Source organism: Acomys minous (genome assembly GCF_964271855.1).
Source record: "Acomys minous genome assembly, chromosome: 11".
In the NCBI taxonomy this organism is placed as follows: Eukaryota; Metazoa; Chordata; class Mammalia; order Rodentia; family Muridae; genus Acomys; species Acomys minous.
Genome location: NC_140492.1, coordinates 90,048,592 through 90,074,884, shown reverse-complemented (window position 1 = coordinate 90,074,884; position 26,293 = coordinate 90,048,592). Strand labels below are relative to the sequence as shown.

Below are 26,293 nucleotides of genomic sequence, written 5' to 3'. Positions count from 1 at the left end.
TTTTTTTTTTTTTTTACTTAGGAATTTCATACTTGTAAGCATCCTATTTTGTTGTTGCTGTGTTTTGTTTTCCTGGGGTTAGGTCTCACTATGTGTCCCTAGCTGCTCTGGAACTCTCTATGTAGCCTAGTCCAGCTTTCTGCTTATGGTTCCTCAGTGCTGGGATCAAAGGCGTGCCCAAAGCCTGGCCCTTGACCATGTGATTTGATCTTCCATCCTGCTCACTCCCTACTTCCGTTTTCTGCTATGCCCTCCTCACAACAATCTGTCGCCTCATCTGAGAGTTAGTGCTCCTGTGTGGCAGCACATTCCTATATGATATACCCGAAGAGGCGGCATCAGGCAGGAGGAGCACAAGTTTTTGGCCACCTTGGGCTATAGCAGCTAAAGTTTTAAATTAGTGCAACACTACAAGCCTACCTTGAGAGTAGCTCTCTTTTTAAATGGCATTCAGTCCTCAGTTTTCCTGTGCTGGGGTGGGGGGTGGGAGGGACTATGAGGTTAGCTTCATGTAGAGCACGGGGATATTTTCATCTCAATCTCCAGAGGAGGCTCTAATGAGATCCGATGCTGGTGCTGCATCATGTAGAGGCGTGCCCAGCAGCAAAGGTGGTGAAGAGGAGCTCCTCCTGCCCTGAGCTGAGCCCCGTGCACAGGTGAAACACAGACCTTCCCAATATGGAGTCCACAGTGATCACATGGGCGCGTCAAGGAAATCCTGCCCTTGCATTTCCTGTGCAGATACTTGTCTTCTGTGTGTTTAGTTGTCAGGGTAACATGCTCATACCTTTCTAAACTAGTGAAGGCGGTCCAGAGCGAGAACCTGTGTACTCTGAGGGAGAAATGATACCTTAAGTTTATTATCAACATTATAATAAATCAAAGACATAGTTAAGATGTTGTTTCATTTTTAAAAGAGAAAATGAAGTCATGATGGGTGTTAGGGAGATCTCAGGAATGAGGGACGAGTTTGAGCAAACTACACTATTATTTTAACGTATTTCTAGTATTTGAGTGCTGTTTTGACAGAAGTTGAGAATCAGTTCTTTTCTTCCTTTTCTTCTAAGATGGAATGTATAGAGTGGGACTTTGTTTCATCTCTGCATTAGCATTTTATAAATTGCTTTATTCAAGATTAAATTATGGGCACATTTTCTATACACTTGGTATCTTGAAAGTTTCACATGGGGAAAAGTTTTCTTCTTTAAAACTGCATCTTTCTCGGAACATTGGCAACTGTAATATGAAGGCAATGCCAGGTACCTTTCTGAGTATGTGCTTGGTTGAGAGTGTCATCTGTTGTTTAAAATTGAAATAAGCTTAGTTTTTCTCTTGATTATATCACCTCAAAAGGTAGTATTGTAGAGATGACTGTAAACTGTGTGTTTTTACTCAGAGAAGCTTCAAAGTGTACATGTTCAAATTTACTTCCAGTTTAAATATTCTTCATGTCTTTAATTTTTCTTATTTAAATAATTATCTTTGTTACTGGACTCATCTTTCATAACATGAAAATTTTCAAATGCTCCTGACCATATGATTAAGAGTTCAAAATAAATAATTAAATTAGGCACAACATCAAATAATTTGGACCAACTGAATTTCTCCTCTTTCCAGCTACATTTTTCTTAAATGTCTCTTAAATGTTTTATCCAAGCAAATGAGTTCATTTCAAATGAGCATACCATGGAAATAAAAGAAATTCTTTTGTTTATCTGATAATTTTTAGTTTTTTTTTTTAGAGCTAGTAAAAGATGAGAGAAAACAAAGAATTAAGTTAATATTATGAATACTTTAAGTTTAAAAATATTAATATATATGTATATATTTTGTGGTTAGAAAAGTAATACTTAATCCCCTAAAATGTCTTTGCAATCTCAGAAACTATAAATATTGGTTTTACTTTCATTTTCTATTGCCATGATGAAGGGACTTGTAGGAAAATGGGTTTATTTCGCTTCGTAGCCCCGGGTTACAGTCTATTGCAGTGAAAAGCCACAGCGACAGGCCCTGAGGGACTGGATGGCCACTACCCACAGTCAGCACAGAAACCAAGGTGTACATACTCGCTGCACTGGCCTCTCTATTCTGTCTTTTGCCACCCGTGAGTCCCTGCTCGAAACCACCTCAGTGGGTGACCGTCTCACCTCAGTAACTTAGTCACGGTTTCCCTTGGACACACCTTCTGTCCAGTCTTATCTAGACAGTCCTTGAGAACCTTTTCCCCAGGTCCCTCTGGATAGTGTCATGTTGGCGGTAAAAGCCACCAACCATCACAACATTGATGTTTCTTTATATTTGAAATGATCACAAGTGGATGTTCTCAACACACACAAGTCATGTTTTACGGTCTTGCTCATAGTCTTCAGATGCTGAACTATCTTCTACCCCTATGTCCCATCTGGGCACAGTTACCCACAGAGGTCACCTTTCCTGTTAACAGCTCCAGGTGCTATTACACTACAGGGAGCGACAGGGGTTACTAGTAAGTTGCCACATACGGTTTAGACTTTGGATTTTACTGCTAATGACTTCTATGTGGGTCTTGATTTTTTTTTATTATTATTATAAGTTACATCGTATGTTTTTATCTCAGAATTCTCAACTTGAGAAGGGATACATTTTGGAAATATTTTTATTAAATACATATACTAGAAAGTACTGATCTAGAAGCATGGATTCAAAATAAACCATAACAAATGGCTTTGCGGTAGAGATAACGTAAGTTATTTGAATACATAGATAACTAGCATTGTGTTCATCTGAGTTCCACAGCTAACACATGCGATGTAGCACTTCATTCTGAAGTTTCCTCTTAAAGTTATTTCACAATTCTTACCTTTTGTAAAAGAATTCAAGTTGTCATTTAGTATTACTGTTAGGAAATCATAGTCTTTACATAAAAACTACTTTGTAGTTTTCCGAGATTATCAGTTTCTCAAAACTCTAGTTCTCTTTTAACTATTACCAATTGGATATTTAACTATTTCACGTTTAACTATTACCAATACTAGCTATTTCTTCACTAGTAGCTTATATGTGCACTATTCCAATAATTGTAGTCCAGATATATCCATTTATTTTAATAGTACATTAGTTAAATGTCCTCATGTGTAATGTTTCTTACTCTGAGCAGAGTGACTTATACTTTTGTAAACACGTGGTGTGCCATACCTAAGAGCAGGCGTATTGCTTTCTTTTCTGATAGGAGACAAGAGACAATATTTTTAGGCTATTTATTGATTCCTTTGATAAATGCAATAGAAAACTAGGCTGTGACCAAGCTGTGTTAGTATGTGGTAAGTACAGTTTCAGTTACATACATTTTTCCCCTCAGAAAAAAGTGTGTTGAAAACTGGACCGTTAAAACTACTCCCAGTCTGACCATGTTCCCCCTCTGTCTCCCCCCCCCCTCTTTTAGTTCAGACTTGGTTCCTTCAACCTACACAAAGTTACAAAGCCAACCGAAGTCATTAGAGAACTCATTTGTTACTGCCTGGACAGCATTGCAGAAAAAGAGGCCAAAAACGAGCATCTGCAGAGAGAAAATGAAAGACTCCTGAGAGACTGGACGGATGTTCAAGGCCGGTACGTACACCGTGTGCTTGCATAAGAAAGGCCCTGAGCTCTCTCATTCCTGGAGACATAAGCTAATGGGTGATATATAGAGTTACAACATATGCAGAACAGGCATCTTGTAAAATTCCTCCCTACTACTTCTTTACTCACTTTTACTCCACAGCCTCAGTGGTGTCTGCTTTGCATCCTAGGAGAGCATTAACCCTTTCAGCTCTCTTGTTTGGTTGAGTCAACCAGCAGGAGAGTAAGAAGGGGCTGGGGACTGAGTGTCACAGCCCATCATTATGTTTTTAATAAGATATAAAGTTTGACTGTGTTGCCTGGTGAGAGAATGTGTGTTTAGCATACTCATTGTCCAGCGTAGTCCCCAGCACTTGCAAAGACTAGTGATGTCTATACAGAAATGATGACTTTAGCTTAATTCATAGGACTAATAATTAACAAAAGGAGATGTGAAAAGTAAATAAGCGTGGTCGACTTTGCGTTTGGAATCAGTGAATAATAACTAGTTCAAATGATGCGTGTTTTGGCTTCAACAGAGCCATTTTTCCTGACTGAAAATTCACGCTACAGTCATTTTTAAAAGATGAAGTAATGGTGGCTACTGAATAAGACATTGAAAAGTCTTTCATTTTCCTGGATTTGCCTCTTGTTTTTTTAATGGTGAATAGGTATGACATATTTCTTTTTAACTATTACTTTCTTATGGAATCATAATATGCTCTCATCTACTATATACTTTGCACTATTCTGTTACACAAAAGTTGTTTGAACTGTAGCATGAGCACTTATATGCCCATAGAGCCAAGTGTGATTGTGTGTGTGTGTGTGTGTGTGTGTGTGTGTGTGTGTGTTTAACAGTGCTTGGAGTAATTACATGTTGTATACATAATGATGTTACAAATTGTTATATATAGTAATTTTTAAAATTTCTCTTTTAAAGTAAAAGAATAAGAACATGCTTCTCATTTAAAGGTACATGTGACTTTTTAGAGCAAACTATTATTTCATTGTTTGGGATGATATCTATAGTCTGATTCTATTTTTCAATTTTATATAGGAAATAAATAAAATTAAAGGAGATAAACCATAGGTGTGATAAGCCACTGTATTTTTATATTTAAATTTTAAAATAGCCTCGGTCTGATAGGAGGAAACTTGCTAAAAGTTTCCCACAAAAATGCAGAGTGGATCCTTTGTACTTGAACCAATTGCTTTAATACGTCTGCCAGTGACGGAGAGAAGTATTGTCTCGTCAGCATTTAGCTCCACTCCCTTGCCATGCAGACAGCAGCCTGTGTGATGAGCCATGCATACTCTGCGGCATACAGGTGCTTCATTCGCTGTCTGAACTATCCAGAAAGGGATTTGCCTGCCAGCGTCTGGGCGTTTCCTGTCACCTGTCTTTTATGATTGCTCCAGCTACCTCTCCTGATGTCACTACTGCAGCAGATGTCTTCTGTGTTGACTCACAGTGTGTTGCCATTGGCGTGACCCTGCAAAGCAGGAGGAAGGAATCCTTTTTGGAGAAATCGAGGCTCTTGTTTGTATACCTGATATGAGATTGGTGAATTTATCTATTTTGCAGATTTGCTTTCCTTCCTTTTGAGGAGTCAAAATTACCAATTTGAGGACCCTTCAGCACACTGTGGTCTTGGCACAGCAGGAGCTCCTCAGTGCTCTCTTCTTACCAGCTCAGAAAGCAAGCAGAGCCTTCAGCACACTGGCTTCCCTTTGGCAGGAGTATTGACTCTGACTTGCTTTCGAATAGAACTCTTGTACTGAGTTCAGGAGCTGGGGGCTGCGAAAGGAGAGTCTGCAGAAACTGAGCTCTGTTGGGAGTTCCTGTCACAGTCCATTTATTCACATAGCCTATGATTGTGATGGTGTACACTTACTACCAAATAATGTCTTCACATACCACTGGGTCCAAACACTGCAGATAAAAGGGAAATGCAGTTAAAAAGAGGAGTCCACACAAAGCAATAGAAAATTCTTCAGAAACTACAGTAGGTAATTGTATACTTATTAATGGCTAAAATGTTTAGGCTCTGTTTCAGGAGATAAGTTTACTACCAACACATTACTACCCATTGTTTACAAAATATATTTACATTTAAAATAGAAATCAAACAGTAATACATTATATCTTCAGTTGTGTATATATATTTGAACTGAAATATATGTCAGTGTGTGATCAGAACGGAATATAAATCTTTCCCTTTAGGATGATAGAAATAAATAAGGCTTGAAAGAGGAGTAAGGGATTGTGGGATTAAAAGGAATTGTGAATTTTAGTGCTTAGCATCTTCTTGCTATTGCTGTTTAATTATTGCTCAATAATTGTGTTCTTTGCTCCCTTTGAGCAAGTTTCATTATAGTATTGGTTTTTTTTATACTTTGAACAAACAAAAGGAAAACATTAGAAACTCGTATATGAATCCTGAGGTTATTAGATGTATTTATTTATTGGATTTCCTACTTAATTTCAAACAATAAGTCTCAAGTTCTGTGCTACTGAATAGGTCTTTTGTTTGCAGCCAGACCTCAGTTTAGAAATTCTCTGGCTTCATTCTGAGCTATAGTTATTAAACCCACAAGAGGAAGCAGACTTCAGCAAGCTGAGTTGGCTGGGGTAGCAGGCCGTGAGAGCCCTTCTCTTTGTTTTTGTGCCTTCCAGGTAGAATCCCATTATCTCCAGATGAATTCAGTCTGATTTTTTTAAAGACCTCAGGGGATATCTATATGTCTCCATGGTAGCCCGTTAGATTGTTCAGGAACAGTTACAGAAAGACTTGCCTTCAGAGCGCGTAAGGGGCAGCTGTGGCCTTCCTCTTTCTGGCCTGGGGCCTTTTCAGTCTCTGCTATCAGCCCCTTCTCCAGTTCTTCTCAGCCTCCCTCAGCCATTCGATGCCATTAGGATTTTCTTGTGTTATTCAACCTTGACCTGGTATAGTTTGGACCAGAATTCACTGTTCATATAATGATCACTATATTGCTTCTGTACCATATGCTTATATGCATGTGCCTTTATTCTGGTTGGTCAATCTGTTATTTTATTTGGAATATTATTTTTGTGTGAAATTTCCTTGTTTTTTGGCATTCTAGTTTTAGATTGTTTGCTATGTAGAAATACTTTAAAGCATTGGTCCTCTTTTACATCTATTTATTTATCTATTTGTCACTATAAAAATTACTGTGTACTGTAGTCTAACTTCCTAAGTCCCTAATTCATGATGAATTTTAGCATTATTGATTTATATCCCTGTCAATTTTGAGAGGACAAAGATCATTAAGCCTTTCCTCCTTGATACTATGTATGGTATCATCTAGTTTGAGCCTGGCCTCGGAGAAGATTTTTGGACTATTTGCAGTCCCCTTCAGTGGTCTATGGGATTGTTTTATTGTCACTAGATTAGCAGTGATTTTTATGTGTCTCCTTGATCAATGGTCTTACCTATTAAATCTCACCAAGTTTTTAAGAGAGAAGTTTCTCAGGAGACAAGTAATATGTGAGGCATAGCAAGATTGTAATGCTATAGAAAATTGGCTTTAAAGATAATGTAGGTCACATGCTATGCTAGTATTTATCTAAATACTAGATAAATGGGTAATATCCTCTGAGTCTGTTGAAAAAGTAATAACTGAGAGTAAACTTTTATTCTAAGACTAGTTATATTAATACTCTGTGCCACAGAGCTCAGTTTTTCTGGGAAGTGTTATCCTGTGTGATGAGCAGTTTATTGCAATAAAGGCATAAAGGCACAGAAGGTTATACCACATGGTGGATAACTCTTCCTTGTAATGAATGATGTCATCTTTCACAGTTTAAGTGTGGTATGGTTATTCAGGCTACTCCTAATTTTATTAACTTATATGAAATTTCAGTTTTATGTATTTTTAAGATTTGATGTGTTATACAAATGGTAGTTTTCATTAACATTGTAGGAATGAACTTGATGCTTTTTGATAGTTAATATATATGCATAATCTTTCACTCAAGGACTTCAGGGATGTTTTATATGAGAATTAAGTATGGAATTAAATGTAGTAGATTTTTAAATTGTGTGTTTTTCTGTGAGAAATTGTGATATCCTGGAAATTTATTGTTATACATATTTGTATGTATTTAAAGTGTTTTATTATAATATACTGAGGTAGTTTAAGTATATATATATATATGTGTATATATATATATATATATATATATATCCTACACATATTTAAATTTTTATGGTATTACATTAGAAAATATTACATGAGCCGGGCGTGGTGGCGCACGCCTTTAATCCCAGCACTCGGGAGGCAGAGGCAGGCGGATCGCTGTGAGTTCGAGGCCAGCCTGGTCTACAAAGTGAGTCCAGGACAACCAAGGCTACACAGAGAAACCCTGTCTCAAAAAACCAAAAAAAAAAAAAAAAAAAAAAAAAAAGAAAATATTACATGAAAATAAGAGAATGTTCATCTGACAGTTTGAATCTAGATTTATAGATACAATAATTTATACCCACATAAAAGAAATCAGGGATATTGGTAGTATCTTGAAATTGGAAAGACTGAAAGGAAGCAGAAAATCCTAAGAGGTACCACAGACCATTGGGGGGGATCTTGTATTCCCTTGGGCAAAATAAGCCCAGCAAGCCCCTTGGGCAGTGTAAAGTGGCTGAAGGGATACAGTTGCCACCTCATGCTCCTTAGAAAGCCCTCAGCCCTAGCAGGGACACAGTGTTGCTGAAGAGCTTGGATTAGTCTCCTAGCTTTAGGAGCAGTCATATACGCTTGGAAGGGCTATGAGGAGAAAGGGCATCTCGAAGGAGGAGGACTTCACAGGGTGTGCCACATTGAATCAGTCTAGTGCCTGCCTGCCTGGCACCTTGGAAGAGAGGCTCAGATGAGCTGTGGAATGGAGTGGTGAAAAGGATGGTACTCTCTGAGATGTGTAATATATCAGCAGTGGAGAACACTGGGCCTGTGAACTGACTTTAGGCATTGATGGCATGAATGCATAGTGAACATCTCTGCTAGGCACTGAGCATAAAGTAGTTGGTAGAACACACATGTTCTGTGGTCTCATGGAGTGACAGCCTCTCTGCTGAAAGAATGTGCACTAATTGGTTCCAGAATTGCATTGTTAGATGTTCCTTTTTAATCCTAGAATAAATTCTCTGTATTTTTAGATAGGTGGATTATGGGACATATTAAGCATTCAACTCTCTCTTTAAAATGCTTAAGTCTTTGAAAATATGACCTTAGTTATTTTTACCTCCAGACTTTTTTTCTCGAAGTCATAAGAATGAGATTGAATAATATAAAATATATAAAACTGGCATGCCTTACAATTTGTTTACTCGTTTAACTTTTTAGATTTGAGAAATGTGTGACTGCCAAAGAGGCCTTGGAGGCCGATCTGTATCAGAGATTTATCTTGGTGCTAAACGAGAAGAAAACAAAGATCCGAAGCTTGCATAAGTTGCTAAGTGAAGTCCAGCAGCTGGAAGAAGGTGGCGAAGCTGAAAGGTAGCATCCGTCCTGCTCTTAGAATACAGAGGGGCACATCCAAGCAGACTGTCCTTACAGACTGTTGCAGTGTTAGCTGTCAACTTTCAGTATATGGATTTTGTTTTTGTTTTTGTTTTTTGTTTTTGTTTTTTATTGCACCAGTACAGTTCCCACACAGTTTCTTCATCTCGTCTCATGGTCTCATTTAAAGTACAGCATTCAGTCATAACGTATAAAACTGGCATGGGCTTTAGCTAATATATTTAATTCTTAGACATTATAAACTAAGAAATTTATCATTTTACCAAACCTTTTGCCTCCTTCAAGGCTGCAAGCTACTTGCACATCTGTAAAGTTAACACCTAAGTAATGTTAACTTTAGGTCCAGCCAGTGAATGTTAAATTCCATGGAGGCATTTATGTTCACTGACAAAAGTACATTATTTTATCTTGTCATTGTCAAGTTCTTTTCCTTTCTGGAACTGCATATATATATATGTGATTCCTAAGGGGGGAAGTCATAGATTACAATGTACTAGGATAGGTTTGGATAAATGCAAGTGTTTTTAGTCATTATTAACTCATAGAGGTTAGACTCTGTTGTCTTGAATATGAAATGAAGCATAGGTTTTCAATAACATAGTATAAAGAAGGTAACATTTCATTTTAGCCTTTCCTAAGCCTTTCCTGGTCTGGCACTGAGAGCTACTTATATATGGAACTGAACATTGATATAAGCTCTGTATGCCACATTTTGGGGACAATTTAGTGAAATGCAGAACTGCTTTCTAACCTTCATAATGCTGAGCACTGGCCCTCAGATATGCAGTGTTTTGATAGAAGAATAAAATGTAATAAACAAATTCAATAATTAATAATAGTGAACATTAAACACCATTCAATTTACTAACTAAAATAAAACCTCTTTCTTTTAAGGGACTTAGTTTTTCAGTGATTCGCTCTGTGTCTGTCTTATCAGAGCTTTTTTTTTTTTTTTTTTTTTTTTTTCAGGATGTTTTTCTGTATTTGTTTACTGACAAGTTAGTTAGCCAAGGTGAACTGGTGATTTTCAGTTCTGCCTTTCTCCTTTTCCAGGAAAACTATATGTTCTGAAAAAACAACTGCCCAAGATGCAATTTATGATGGGAGTACCGATGAAGAAAGTGGAGCCTCTGAGATGGCTGCCGGTGAGAGGCTCATACTTACTCATCCCTTTTAATGTGTCACTTGCGCTTACTATTTTAATAAGAAACCAAAGTGAAAACTTGGATAAAAAAAGTTTTTTTAATAAAATTGACCAAAACATTTTAGCTTAAGCCTTTCAAAATATTACATTAAACTTAATATTTACCATAGGCTGTGGCAGTTTGCAACAGCAAGGGAAGCAAACAAGTATAATGTGTTTGCTAGGGATATATGTTCATTGTTGAATGAGAATGCATGAGCAAGAAGGCAGATACATCTTCCTGGTAAATTTCACCAGCTCAGAACTGGTTGTCTTCCGTCTCTGAGGTCTCATGAGCTGGGGCTCTGGGTAGAGCAGAGTGAGGTTGACATCTTCTTTTATTCTTCAGGAAAAAAGCTTGCTGTGGAGTAAGAAGGGACAGAGATAAAAGCTGTCTGGTTGGGAATTTTCCAGGCCTTTTTTTTTTTTATCTTATTGGTCTTTTGCTTGTATGAAACTATGGTTTCAGATTTTGTGGTTTTATGGTTTTCATTTGTTTTTGTATGTGTTTGTGTGTGTGTGTGTGTGTGTGTGTGTGTGTGTGTGTATGTGTGTGTTTCTTGTGCTTTTTTGTTGTTTTCTTGTGTGATGTGTGTATTCCATATGTGACCGAGTAATTGAAGGACACGTTATTCTCCACCCTTGACTAGTTATGGGAACCTCAATATAACATTTCAATGAAATGGGTTCGCTAAGGGAGAACAGGAATTAAGGGAATCAGAGACAAGATCACTGCCATAGAGAAGCTTACATTTCAAAAGAAAAGGAGACAGAATAACAGCAGGAGGTAGAAATGGAAGGAAAGAAGAACGTTGTGGGTTCTATTTTAGTATTTTAGTTAGAAATAAAAATACGTTTCAGTAGTGATGGGAGCGAAGGGACAAATGCGGGCTGGTTTATCAGGACACTGGAAGTTCTCCAATGAAAGCAAGTAGGGAGAACGAATGAGCAAACCCCTACAGCAGTAGCGAAGGGTAGTGGTGAGACTGAGGGAGGTGTATGAAGCTGGTCACGTGATAAACAGCAGTCTCTTTAGGTCACACAATCATACAAATGCACTTTTCAACACGAATTTTTTTTTTAACTTAGAGGACGTTCTTGCATCACGGTTTCCCTATTTTAACAATTTTTATATTTTTTTCATTAAAATGCAGTTATTTCACATTTCCCCTTCCCTTTCCCCTCTCTCCCCCTTGCCAAGTCTGTCCCTCTAACCTGTCCCACGCTACTCCTCACTCTCAGACAGTAGGCGTTTCCCCCAGTTACTGCCGCGTCGATCTGCCCACTATATGGGTTCATATGTAGGCACAGATATATAAATACAACCTGCTACATTTGTCCCTAAAAGTATTTTAATAGTCGTTAAAATGCAAAGAAAGAAAAAAAATCTGCATTCTTTCCATTTTAAACTTTTCAGAATTTGTAATGACCGCTGCCCACTTTGACTTTGTTGCAAAATCTAAATAGCATATCTCACCAGCTCATATAGAAGATGAACATTATTGATGAGAGTACGTCACTACGTGTGTGTAATGGAGATTGAGACCTTTGTGTGTTAAACCTATTTTTAGTGAAGCTTGATTTTTATAATTGTACTGTTTTAAATTTGGCAAAATTTCTCTCCTCTCTTAGTTTATTTCCGATTTTTCCCTTGGTTTATATGCCATTAATGTAAGTCTCACTCAACTCTTATTTGACATATGAACTTATGGTTCTTTTTATTTTTAATTATTTGGTCTTAATAAAAAGGAACCCCAGATCGAAAACTCTGATTTTGATTCCACAGACTTGATTCCACAGCCCTGAGAGGAAGCATTGCATGTTAGATAAGAGGATGTTCCTTGGTAGGTCACTGCCCTCTGCAAGGAGGTGTTTTACAGTCTGTAATACAGCTAAGTCCACAGGGCCTGCTGCTGTCATCTCTACACAGGTCTATGCTGTGTGTACTGTGACTGTGATCTTGAGTCTGAACCGGCATCTCAATTCCCTGATATATATATATATATATATATATATATATATAAACAAACTTGTGGCTTTGTTGTAATATTACTGTTTCAGGAATGCCTACCTTCCACATAACAAACCAAAGGGGTAAGGGGTAAGTGGGGATCCCAAGATTGCTCTGTCTTTCAAAACCATTTCTGAAGGTGTTTGATTGTGTAATTTGGTCATAATTTTTTTTGGGTGACTGTTGTTACTAGCTATTAAAATTCCCATAGTCCTCACGAGTTGTTCATACCGTTCCCCTGGTTCTTTGTACTGACCGAGGTTAACTGAGGTGAGGATTGTTCACTGGCTCAGCCATATTTATTCTGAGAAAGATCTATTTAATAGTTTTTTGTTGTTGTTTCTTTATCAGTGAGACGTAGTATCTCTTTGTAGGTCTAGCTATCTTCCTACACTCTATGTAGACCAGGCTGACCTCAAACTCACAGAAATCCTCCTGCCTCTGTCTCTGTAGTGCTGGAATTAAAGCTCTGTGCCACAACACCTGTAAGGTCTGTTTACTTTTATACATTTATCCAAAAGTAGAATCTGGATATTGTAGTGTGAAACATATGCATGTATGTAATAGTTTTATGAATAAAAAATTAATTTACTTGCTTTTATTATAGAAAGTTTAAATTTTTTTCCTGTCATTAGGGCTATTTTGAACTAACTCCTGCTGAGTAGACCTGTCTCACAGGCTGTATTCTCCTTATACAGCGTGAAGAGCTTGAGGACCTGAAGAGAGAACTCAGTGGTAGAGCATCTAGTGTGTCTAAGGCCTGGAGTTGAGTTCCCAGCATTGCATAAAAGAAACAGATTCTAAAGCTCTTGGGAACAATTTATTGGCTAAAGAGATTGTATCTCAAATGGGATACAATTTATATTTTTTTCTGTAGCAAGGTTCATTTTCCCAATAGCTTGATGTCAAGAATTTTGAGATAGCTTAAAATAACAATAATGACTTCATTTCTAAAATTATGACTGCATGCTGTTTCCCCATGGTTGGTAGAATTTTTGTTTTGTTTCAGATTAAGATTCCAAGAGCTAAAATCGCTAAATTTACTATAGCAAAGGCTTGGATTACAAAGAGAACTGGGCCACCTTCATTCCCGTCTAACTGATTTTTTAAATTTATTTTTATTTTATGTTCATTGGATATTTTGCCTGCAGGGATGTCTGTGTGATGGTGTCAAATCACAGACAGCTGTGAGCTGCCATATGGGTGCTGGGAACTGAAAGAGGTCCTCTGAAAGAGTAGCCAGTGCTCCCAACTGCTGAGTCCTCTCCTGAGCCCCTAACTGATTTTAATGTCTCAAAGACTTCAAGAATTTTCTAGGTATTCTTCATTACACCTGATTTAAAGTGGTTGTTATTGTTTGTTTATGTTTCACCTTGAACTTGGAGTTATTATAAAAACTATGAAATGCTCTTCTTTACAGGAAACTGTTTTCGTATCCAAATTGGGGAAATACTTTAGTTCAGTTTCATGAATTACAGAACCTCACAAAGCAATAGAAAGTTACAAGTACCCAAGTATCAGATACAATGCAACAATCAGTTTTTCATATGAACTCTTTAAGTATTATTTCATAACTCTTTTAGCACTGTAACAATAAAGCTATATATGCAAATGTGTTAAACTTTTTGTGAATATAAGAATTTTAACTCATTCAAAGCATTTTATGTCTTAGTATGGTTTAAAACACAAGCAAGTATTTAGTAGAAGGCTAGATTTATTTGACGGAGATTTCTTTTTTCTTATGAAACATTTTAGTCATATGTTTAAATACTCCTAATTTGCCATGATGTAAGGAATTACATGTAAGAATAGTTAGCTTTAATAAATAATTAATGCGTTTGAATAATCACCATTTTGTTAGTAGAAATTGCCATTACTTGTTACCATTGCAGAATATTCAAATTAGCCTTCTAAAAGATTAAATACAAAAATACTTCTCTACTATGCCTTGCCTTTCTTTCAGTGAAGATTAAAACAGCACAGATAAAAAGACAAATAAAGAATCTTTCTGTCCATTTCTCTGCATCATTATTTGCTCAAGATTTAGCACATTAGTTTAATTAATCCTGCTTCTTAACCAACAAGAAGGTCCCTGTGTAATTACTGTCAGTCATTTGGTTTCTACTTAGTTGCTAGGCTTCCTGGAAGGAAGTGTGGTTATAAAATAGCCTTTTTGAAAATAAATGAATGGCCATGCCAAACAGTTGATGAATGCTGATACAGTTGCTTTAAAAAATAGAACAGAACCTACAATTTCTAAGTATCAAAGGGCTTGTTGCTTTGAACAGTGAATTTGTACTCACACGGGGAGAGCAACATGTACTGCCAAAGAGATTACTCAGAACCTTAACGTTAGAGCCACACGTATGCTCTTAGTGTTATCCAGCATCCTCAGCAAAGATGTATTTATTTATGAATTCTAAATGAGAAGCTTAATTTATCAAAGCCTATTGCCATGCTGAAAACACAGTTTGGGTTATTTCTTCGCAATACTAGGGTTTTACATGTAAGTATTATTGCGTGGAACAACATTATATTCATCAGAAACCCAGACTTCCTTTAATTATAGATCCTCTAGTTTATGTCAATTATTTTTCCAGAGAAAATGAAGTCCTAGGAAGAATCAAGATGTTACCCTTGGACACATAAAAGAATCTTTAAAGTGTTTCTCCAAAACAATAAGTTAGCTACTTTTGTAGCAGATAGTTGAAATATAGAACACTTGGAATTTCCTAATAATGAAAAGTTAGCCATTGACAGGAGAATATTGAGAATATTTAGTTCACAGGGAGATCCTGTGTATAGTTGTTTGCTCTCAAGACTGTCTTCATCATGAGACAGAAGAAATAAGATTTTATGATATGTTAACTTGTGGAGAGAATTTAGATGTACATGTTTCTGTTGACATTCCTGCGCTGCTTGGTAATTTCTTTAGGTTATTTTAAAATTTTTCTTTTAATTTCATGTAAGTCCCCTGTATTTACATCATTTCTACATACTCCTCAGCCAAATTTATGCATTCTTTTTTTTTTAAAAAAATTACTGTTGTTATACAGGTAGGTATGTTGGTTCATAGTATGATATTATACATATAGGTGACTATATAAATATAATCTGGTGAGGTTATTTATTGTTGCCTATATTTTTTTCTAGGGATGAACATTTGTTATTGTCTATTAAGGGCTTACCTCCTGTTGGGGAGGAGACTAGTTCTCCCGCTGTTAGCCTTCATTGTCTCCAGCTCTTCTTCTAGAGGCTAGAGAATCATTCTCCCCACCCCCTGGAAGATCTCCCTGTCATCATTGCATGGGAACTGGTGTTACTATTTAGGCAGCCACATTGTTTTGATCTCGTGGCTGCAGCTTCCATGTCATGGTTGGCAATACATTCTCCTAGCAGATGTGCTCGTCCTTTGGCTCTCACAGGGTTTCTGCCTCTCCTTCCATGCTGTTTCCTGAGCCTTAGCTATAACCTTGTGTTATAGGTATATGACTTCCTAGATAACCATTTTTAGTTTTGTGTGTGTGTTCCTGAAGAAACAAAGAAATTGTGTTTTAAGTGTCTCTGAGTACAGGTAGTAAAAACGTCTGGCATCTCTTTTCCTTTCAGAGCAACAATGAATCCTAAAACTGATGAGACAAATGAACAAACACACACAGATTTCAGAGCCTGATGGGCAAGCAGGAACACAAGTGCCTCTTATAGTTGCAAAGCTAATGAAATGTGGCTAGGACCAGCCATCTGTAACATGTTCATCCAGGACTGCCATTCTTCCTGCGTGCCCCCTTTGTGAACTTAGTGTGGAGATTCTCATGGGACCTGGCAGACCACAAGGATTGGCAACTAATTTGCATGCGACCAGAAAAGGCTCAATTGATCTTCCAAGAGGTTGAGATTCACATCTGGTGGCATTGCTTGCTACAAGTAACGGTCTTGGCAGTGGTGAATAAGTGAGTTTTCAACAAAACCAGACATGTAAGGAGACAGGAAACCATGATCCATATCGAGTTGGGGAGAATGAGGAAAGAGTCAGTAGAAATGTTCAGATTTCCCCAGATGTTGAATACAGTAGAAAAAAACCTTCAAAGCAGAATTGAAATATTTTAAGAAAACATGCTTAAAGAATTATGAATGAGCATGATAGTACATTGACAGGAAAAGATTCTAAACAAGGAGATAGAGGTATTATTTAACAAGTACAAAATAGGAATTCTGGAGGTGCAGCATACAATAGTTAAAATGGCAGGTCCATGAGAGATGCTTAACAGGTGACTCAAGATGGTAGAATAGAGCATCAGTGGACTTGAAGGCTGATTAATAGAGTGTGTAATCAATGAAAACAAAACCAAAACATACCAAAGAAAAGGAAGCAAATCTAGGAGGCCTTTAGGATAAGCTCAAAGTGCTAATAAAAGTGCATATAAAGTTATGAAGAGAAAAACATGAGAGCTATACAAATGCTGTCATGAAGACATAATAGCCAAGATATTTAAAGTTTTTTTTTCAAAAATAGTAGTATCCACAAACCTAAACCCTAAGTGGAGTAATGCCCAGACATGCAAACTGAGACACACAGTCAGCCTGAAAGCCTTGGGCAGAGAGAAGGAGATTGCCACCGATTGCCATGGCCCACCCTAACACTGCTACCTAGACAGGACCTCCAGCGCTGTGAGCTTTGAAGCACTGTACAGAAGAAAAAGGAAGGACTTCACATCTTCTGAAAGTGAGAAAAAATGTAAACCTGTAGTGCCTTTCTAAATAAAGAAAAAATAAAACTGCTTTTACTTTCAGTTTCTCAAGCTAAACCCACACTTACAATCACTTATGTACATATGTACTTATGTACATACATATGTACAGCACACTCTGGGATCCACATGTGAGAGCAAACACATGGTCTTCACCGCTCTGAATCAAGCATCTTTTTATTGCTGAGGGAAATTCCAGTGTGTGTATGTAACCTAATACTAAAGAAGAGCACAAGAGAGGGAAGCAGGGGTGGGGTGGGACAGCACAGAAGAAACAGGACAGAACAGCAGAAAGGAAGCCAAAGAGCATGCAAGAGTAGGCAGGGAGGGGTGAGGGGAGGAGGAGGATCCACTACAGCACAGCCTTTGAAATTGCTATTACTATATTTGACACTAGTGTATACTAGTTTAAATTTTAATAATATTTATAGAAGAGGACAGTCATTGGCAGCCTGCCTTATCAGAAACACTAAGAGAAGTCCTTCAGGCTGAAGTGAAATAATCACAAATCATAAAAGGAATTATAAGATAAAATTATATCATGAAAGCATGAAATATATGGATCAATGTAAACACTATGTATATAAACTCTCCTTGTCGCCATGGCATCTTTGACTGAAGACTACATAATAATTTTAACAGAGATACAACAAACAGCAATGACAGGAGAAAATTGCCATAGAATGGAGAGCAAATATTCCATATTTTACCAGCATGATAACAGTCTAAAGTACATCAGTCGTTAAAGGATGCAGTTAGCAACTTGAAATATTTTTACAAAGACATTTGGGTCTGATGGGATCCTAGCATTTTTTCAAAATTTACTTGCTTAAAGAAGCTTTTGCTTTTATAACAATCTGAAAATTTGTTTCAGGAAAAAGAGAGTTAATATTTCCACATCAGTCTTTGATGCTGATATTAGCATAATGTGAAACTTAAAAATAATAGAAGAAATTGTAGAGTAATAATCTACATATTTTGTATCTGCCCTCTATACAAAATCTAATCAAAATAGTAGCAAAGTGAAACTAAAAACAGAGAATATACATCATGAACAACTAATGACAAAATAGTTTGCATCTTAAAATTCATCAGTTTGCCTTACATTGTTAATACACGAATGGACAAACATAATGAGATTTCAATGTATATCCCAAAAAGCACTTGGAATTTCCCTCACATGTTAATGAAAAATATACTCAACAAAATGGCAGTATAATGGTTCTGTTCAACTGATCCTTAGCAAAATTACCAAGACAACTTAACAGAGAAAGGGTAATCTGATGTCCATTTTATTCGGACATTTACTATCTATTTGAAAAACAAATTAACTTAAATATTTGTTCAACATGAAATACCAATACTCATTGAAGTAGATTATAGGCTGAATGAAGAAAATCTTAGTCTTTATCCATAATATCAAAAGCAAACTACACAGCAGACAAAAAAGGATTGCATTTTATCATCAAACCTGTGTACCTCAAAAGGACATGCTAATGTGAATGCAAGTCAAGTATCTGACAATGAACTTGTGTCCTGAATAAAGAGCCCCGTAGATAAATAAGTTAAAATGAGCAGCCTAATCTAATTAGACAAAAGACTTGAATTGCCTAGATGTAGGACTCACTAGCAGCTAATAACTAAATGAAAGCTGTCAAGCCTCCTTAGTCATTAGGGAAATGTAAATTTCCTAAACTAAAATCCAATCCTCCTTTACAGAAATACAGGTTAAATCAAGTACTGGGGAAGCAGTAAAGAAAATCGACCTGTTAAACATTGCTGATGAGAAGGAAACATGTTCCGCACACTTTAGGAAAATGTCACCTAGAACTGTAACTAAGGATGGTTGTCAGCTGGAGTGTGGGTGCTGGCAAGCTGACCATGGTTCTCTGCCTTTGCAGCAAAGTGTTGATATTCATTGAGCCATCTCTCTAGCCCCATGTTTACTAGGTGTTATTCTTTTGTTTTGGTTTATCTTTATTTTTATCGTGGAAATTAATTGCCATGAATCAGAAACATATGTGCTGATCACATCTTAATTTAAGTCACAAAGCAAAAGTCATGGAGTTAACTGAGCTGTGCTTGTTTTGGAGCATAGAGTCTTCAGTGGCCGTTGGCAGAGTCCCATCTATGACTGCAGGGCTGCAACGCCACACTTTTTTTTTCTTCAGCCAAGGACAGTTCTTGGGCGATGGAAACCTTGACATTAGGCACAACCATGGGACCTTTCAATCTCTGTAAGCTCAGGAGTAATCCAGTCTCTTTAAAAGCTTAGACGAAGCCCACCTAGATTTGTTTTTATTTTTGTATTTATTTTATTCAAGGTTTGTTCTAGTAAATAGAGAATCACCACTACTTACTTTTATTTGGAGGGTATTTTTCTTCTTTTTTTTTATAAGATTAACTTTGTTATCTGATAGTCTCATCCATATAAGCAATCTGTTCTTATTAATCTTTCCCCATATCCTCTTCCCTTCCTTGCATCCCTGTCAGTATCCCGCCCCATCCGTACAAGTTCCAGAACTACAGCCTTGGCGTTTATTTTGGTTTTGTAACTCATCTGATTTAATCTGGGCCATCTGTTTAACTATCAGATTGAACTGTCCATTGGGTCTTGGTGTGGTCCTCAGGGGATGGAGGGCTGAAGCAATGATTCCCACTCCTGGAGTCTCTGTATGTCCTCAGATGAGGGGATGATAGGAGAACTGTACCCAAGCTTTATGAAAGCATGGCTGATACTGAACCCAGAGCATTTCTGTATATCTCTACCTTGCCCTAGGCCTTGAATGGTGTAGCCTCCATACAATCTGATCTTCTGCAAGCCTCCATACAGTGTAGGTCTAGAAACTTTTGAGACCCCGAGACTTACTGCGGAATAAGCTCACCCTCTCTAGTTCATTCTGAAATCATGCTGGCTGGTTCAACTCAGCTGTTCTGGCTCAAAACTCCTCTCCAAGCTAACTGATTCAAACTAGCTTCTCACTGAGTTTCTCTACTTGGAAAAACTGCCTCTAAATGTCATGAACTGAACTGTACTATACTCTGGAACTCTCCATGAACTCACTGCTTTCCTTCCCTCCCTCCCTCCCTCCCTCCTTCCCTCCCTCCCTCCTTCCCTCTCTCTGTCTCTTCTCTCTTCTCTCTTCTCTCTTCTCTCTTTTCTCTCTCTCTCTCTCTCTCTCTCTCTCTCTCTCTCTCTCTCTCTCTCTCTCTCTCTCTCTCTCTCTCTCTCTCGCCCACCCCACCCCTCGCTTAAGTAGCTTCACTTTCCTATCTGTTCTCACAGGAATTGGGTGTATCCTATCTCTGAGTCATTCTGTCATATCTTTCTCTGATTCATCACTTTGTCTGCCCCTCAATTAGATGCCATTGTTCAGGGTTAAAGGTGTGTGCTAAAGGCATGTCTGTATTCAAGCCAGAGGGATTAAAGTTGGGTAATAAAGGTGTGCCTGATTCCAGCTGGATCACACAGACCTAGGACTTTGGATGTGATCCCTTGCCAGAATAGCCGTGTTGCTGGATTAAAATTTCTCTACAGGGGGATTCCAAGATGGCGCCGACCAATAAGCCGCGTATCTGATCTACTCCGAGAAGACCAGGGACATAAATAGAGAAACAGATTGCTGGACTTTGAGAACTGTAGGTGAGTGGGGCCCCAAAGACTGCAGTCCAAACAGGGGGCCCACCCCCCTCCCCGGGGACAAACATCCCGGAGGTGCAAAACGCACTCCCCAAACTCTAGAACGGAATCCACATGCAAACTACAGCTGCATAGAAAGCACCGACTCGCTGTTTGGGGAGGGATTTTCCGGAGACTCTAGCCAGGAGTCTCAATGAAGAGGGGAAATCTGCCCTAGGATTCCTCCTTCCACACCACCCCAAACTGCAGAGATCACCCGCCTGGGGCGAGTGGAAACGCAGGCGGAGGGTCCCAACAGGTGGAGGGACTGCAGCTCGCTGGCTATCCAGGGCCCAACCTAACACCAATCATAGTGGATTGAGCCTGCAAACAGCGGCAGTGAGAAGTCAGCTTGGAACTGCTTCCACAGACATATCAGGAGACGTGGGTCTTGCCTAGAGCGATAGCTGAGCGTCAGAGCCCGGCGGGAAGACCTGGTTCCAACCCGCGGGTTTCCTCCAGACCTCTGCACCGCGATTGTGCCTACCCAGCCAGTAACAAGGCACTGGCCCTGCACTCCCTGAACTAGAGAGCCGATCCGGGGCCCTTGGCCCGACCAAGGCAGGCACTCTCACATTATCGGGAGTCGAGACTTGGGTGGGTCGTGTTTGCAGTGTCTAATTGCTGACCCAGAGCATTAGTGGAGCATCAGAGCCCGGCGGGAAGACCTGGTTCCGACCCGCGGGTTTCCTCCAGAGCTCTGCACCGCGATTGTGCCTACCCAGCCAGTAACAAGGCACTGGCCCTGCACTCCCTGAACTAGAGAGCCGATCCGGGGCCCTTGGCCCGACCAAGGCAGGCACTCTCACATTATCGGGAGTCGAGACTTGGGTGGGTCGTGTTTGCAGTGTCTAATTGCTGACCCAGAGCATTAGTGGAGCATCAGAGCCCGGCGGGAAGACCTGGTTCCGACCCGCGGGTTTCCTCCAGAGCTCTGCACCGCGATTGTGCCTACCCAGCCAGTAACAAGGCACTGGCCCTGCACTCCCTGAACTAGAGAGCCGATCCGGGGCCCTTGGCCCGACCAAGGCAGGCACTCTCACATTATCGGGAGTCGAGACTTGGGTGGGTCGTGTTTGCAGTGTCTAATTGCTGACCCAGAGCATTAGTGGAGCATCAGAGCTCGGCGGGAAGACCTGGTTCCAACCCGCGGGTTTCCTCCAGACCTCTGCACCGCGATTGTGCCTACCCAGCCAGTAACAAGGCACTGGCCCTGCACTCCCTGAACTAGAGAGCCGATCCGGGGCCCTTGGCCCGACCAAGGCAGGCACTCTCACATTATCGGGAGTCGAGACTTGGGTGGGTCGTGTTTGCAGTGTCTAATTGCTGACCCAGAGCATTAGTGGAGCATCAGAGCTCGGCGGGAAGATCTGGTTCCAACCCGCGGGCTTTCTCCAGAGCTCTGCACAGCTTTCCTGCTATTGTGCCTACCCACCCAGTCACAAGGCACTGGTCCTCCACTCCCTGGAATAGAGAGCTTATCAGGGGCTCTTGGCCCAAACAAGGCAGGCAATCTCACAATATCAAGAGAAAAAACGTGGGTCTTGCTTGCAGTATCTAATTGCGGACCAGGAGCGACCTTGGTCCCTCCAGGCATAGAGTTCTGGGAGAAGGTGAACACCTCTACAGGGTATAGAGACAGACCTAAAAGACAGCTACACCTCCAGAAGATCTGATTTACCTGGGATCTTGACTACAAAGCCACAGGAAGGACAGGCAGCAGAGATCAACCTACACAACCAGAACGTCTGTGTGTGGACCTTAATCTAGGTCCCAAAACTGCTGATCTGAATCACAGCAGTAAAATCCAAAGAGAAATCTACTTTGGATGACTCAGCCGGGAGCCCACGGTGCAGAGGAAAATCACCAGAAGGGAAACCAGATCAACTACCTGTTCCACGGAAATACTCCTTGATCCCCACAGGCAAGAGCACCTGACCTATAATCAGTCATCAATTAACCACTCTCAACCAGCGAAGGTCACTACAAAATATCTTCCAACATCAGAGACATCAAAATGACAAGAGGACAACGAAAGAATGCTAACAAAAACCAAAACAGTTTGGCATCTCCAGATCCCAGCATTCCCAATGAAAACAACCTGGAGAACCTAACAGCAATGGATAGTCAAGAAAAGGACCTCAAAGCCCTAGTAAAGACAATGATAAAGGAAGAATCAATTAAAATCTGTAAACAATTGCAGGAGGAGGCAAACAAGAGGGCTGAAGAGTTAAAAGAATCATATAAAGAGGCATTTGAAGAATTTCAGAAAAATATAAATAACCAGATGAAGGAAATCATTAAAACAGTCCAAGACATGAAGATAAAAATGGAAGCTATGATACAGGAACACACAGAAGAAAAACGTGATCAAGAGGCATCAAAGAAGAAAACAAAGATCTCAGAGGTGGCATTATCTAACAGATTGCAAGAGATGGAAGAACGAATATCGGGACTTGAAGATACAATCGCAGAACTGGAATCAACCATCCAGGAAAATGCTAAATCTGAAAAGCTCCTGACACAAAGCATTCATGAAATAAAAGATAACATGAAAAGACGAAACTTGAGAATAATAGGGATAGAGGAAAGAGAAGGCAACCGACTCCACAGTCCAGAAAATATCTTTAATCGAATAATAGAAGAAAATTTCCCCAATTTGAAGAAGGAGATGCATACGAGCATACAAGAGGCCTACAGAACACCAAACAGAATAGACTTGAAAAGAAAATCTTCCCGTCACATAATAATAACAACGCAAAATATACAGAACAAGGAAAAAATATTAAAAGCGGCAAGAGAAAAAGGCCGAGTAACGTATGAAGGCAAACCTATCAGAATTACTCCTGACTTCTCAGCAGAGACCATGAAAGCCAGAAGGGCCTGGACAGGGGTTCTGCAAACCCTAAGAGAACACAGATACCAGGCAAGACTACTATATCCAGCAAAATTATCAATAACCATTGATGGTGAAAACAAGATATTCCATGACAAAAACAAATTCAAACAGTACCTAGCCACAAATCCGACTTTACAGAAGTTACTAGAAGGAAAACTCTACCCCAACTGGTCTACAACCAAAACTACATAGGAAATGGGTAACTATACCATTGCAAAATCACAACCTCACAAAATCTTGACTCTTACAAATACCAAAAATGAAGGGACTTACCAATCACTGGTCATTAATATCTCTCAATGTCAATGGTCTCAATTCTCCAATAAAAAGACACAGACTAATGGAGTGGTTGCATAAACACGACCCAACATTCTTCTGCATTCAAGAAACACATCTCAACCACAAGGACAGACATTGCCTCAGAGTAAAGGGTTGGGGGAAAATATTCCAAGCAAATGGTCACAAGAAACAAGCTGGGGTAGCCATTCTAATATCTAATAAAATAGACTTTCAACCAAAATTAATCAAAAGGGATGAGGATGGACACTTCGTACTCATCAAAGGTAAAGTCAACCAAGAAGACATCACGATTTTGAACATCTATGCTCCAAATACAAGGGCTCCCACATTTGTAAAAGAGTTATTAACAAAGCTTGCCCCACTTATTGATACCCACACATTAATAGTGGGCGACTTCAATACCCCACTTTCACTCAAGGATAGGTCTTTGATTCAAAAACTAAGCCAGGAAATAACCTCATTAACCAATGTCATGAATCAAATGGATCTAACAGATATCTACAGAACTTTCCACCCAAACGCAAAGGAGTATACCTTTTTCTCAGCACCCCATGGAACATTCTCTAAAATTGATCACATAGTTGGTCACGAAGCAAACCTCAACAGATACAAGAAGATTGAAATAATACCTTGTATCTTATCAGATCACCATGGTCTAAGGCTGGACTTCAACAACAACAGAAATAACAAAAAGCATACTAACACGTGGAAACTAAACAACTTTCTACTTAATGACACATGGGTCATGGAAGAAATAAGGGAAGAAATTAAAGACTTCCTGAAACTCAATGAAAATGATGGAACAACATATTCAAATTTGTGGGACACACTGAAAGCAGTGCTAAGAGGAAAATTCATAGCACTAAGTGCCTTTAAAAAGAAAATGGAATCATCCCACATAAACAACTTAACAACACATCTGGAAGCTCTCGAAAAAAAAGAAGCAGAAACACCCAAGAGGAGTAGACGCCTAGAAATAATCAAACTCAGGGCTGAAATCAATAAATTAGAAACAAAGAGAACAATCCAAAGAATCAACAAAACCAAGAGCTGGTTCTTTGAGAAAATTAACAAGATAGACAAACCGTTAGCCAACCTAACGAAAAGACAGAGAAACACTATCCAAATTAACAAAATCAGAAATGAAAAGGGAGACATAACAACAGATACTGAAGAAATACAAAGAATCGTAAGAACCTACTTTAAAGGCATTTATGCCACAAAATTCGAAAATTTAAGGGAAATGGACAAATTTCTCGACCGATTCCATTTGCCAAAATTGAACCAAGACCAGATAAACAAATTAAATAGCCCTATTTCGCCTATAGAAATAGAAGCAACCATTGATAGTCTTCCAACCAAAAAAAGCCCAGGGCCAGATGGCTTCAGCGCAGAATTCTACCAGTCCTTCAAAGAGGAGTTAATACCGATACTAGTCAAGCTATTCCGAAAGATAGAAACGGACGGAACATTACCAAATTCCTTCTATGAGGCCACAATTACATTGATACCTAAACCTCACAAAGACCCAACAAAAAAAGAGAATTTCAGACCAATTTCTCTTATGAACATTGATGCAAAAATACTCAACAAAATACTCGCAAAGCGATTACAACAGCATATCAAAGACATTATCCACCATGACCAGGTAGGATTCATTCCAGGCATGCAGGGATGGTTTAACATACGGAAATCCATCAATGTAATCCATCATATAAACAAACTGAAAGAGAAAAACCACATGATCATCTCTCTTGATGCAGAAAAAGCATTTGACAAAATCCAACACCCATTTATGTTTAAAGTTCTGGAGAGATCGGGAATACAAGGCACTTATCTAAACATAATAAAGGCTATTTACAGCAAACCAACAGCCAACATTAAATTAAATGGAGAGATACTCAAGGAAATCCCTCTAAAATCGGGAACCAGACAAGGCTGCCCTCTGTCCCCATATCTCTTCAATATAGTTCTTGAAGTTCTAGCCAGAGCAATAAGACATCAAAAGGAGATCATGGGGATCCAAATGGGAAAGGAAGAAGTCAAATTATCCCTATTTGCAGATGATATGATAGTGTACATAAGCGATCCCCAAAATTCCACCAGAGAACTCCTGCAGCTGATAAACACCTTCAGCAAATTGGCAGGATACAAAATAAACTCGAAAAAGTCAGTAGCCTTTCTGTATACAAATGACAAACAGGCAGAGGAAGAAATTAGGAAAACTACTCCCTTCACGATAGCCACAAACAATATAAAATATCTAGGAATAACTTTAACCAAGCAAGTGAAGGACTTATTTGAAAAAAACTTCAAACCTTTGAAGAAAGAGATTGAAAATGACATCAGAAGA

At 38.9% G+C, this 26,293-nt stretch overlaps 1 protein-coding gene across 3 annotated transcripts in view; it reads left to right on the top strand.

Annotated features, from left to right (window-relative positions):
• The window catches only part of XRCC4 (X-ray repair cross complementing 4), a 192,905-nt gene that overhangs the window by 62,467 nt on the left and 104,145 nt on the right, over positions 1–26,293 (top strand). For all 3 annotated transcript variants that reach the window (XM_084801152.1, XM_084801151.1, XM_084801153.1), the window contains exons 4-6: positions 3,422–3,588; positions 8,944–9,096; positions 10,174–10,265. In XM_084801152.1, the coding sequence (XP_084657278.1) occupies positions 3,422–3,588; positions 8,944–9,096; positions 10,174–10,265 (412 nt within the window). The remainder of the gene's footprint in view (positions 1–3,421; positions 3,589–8,943; positions 9,097–10,173; positions 10,266–26,293) is intronic.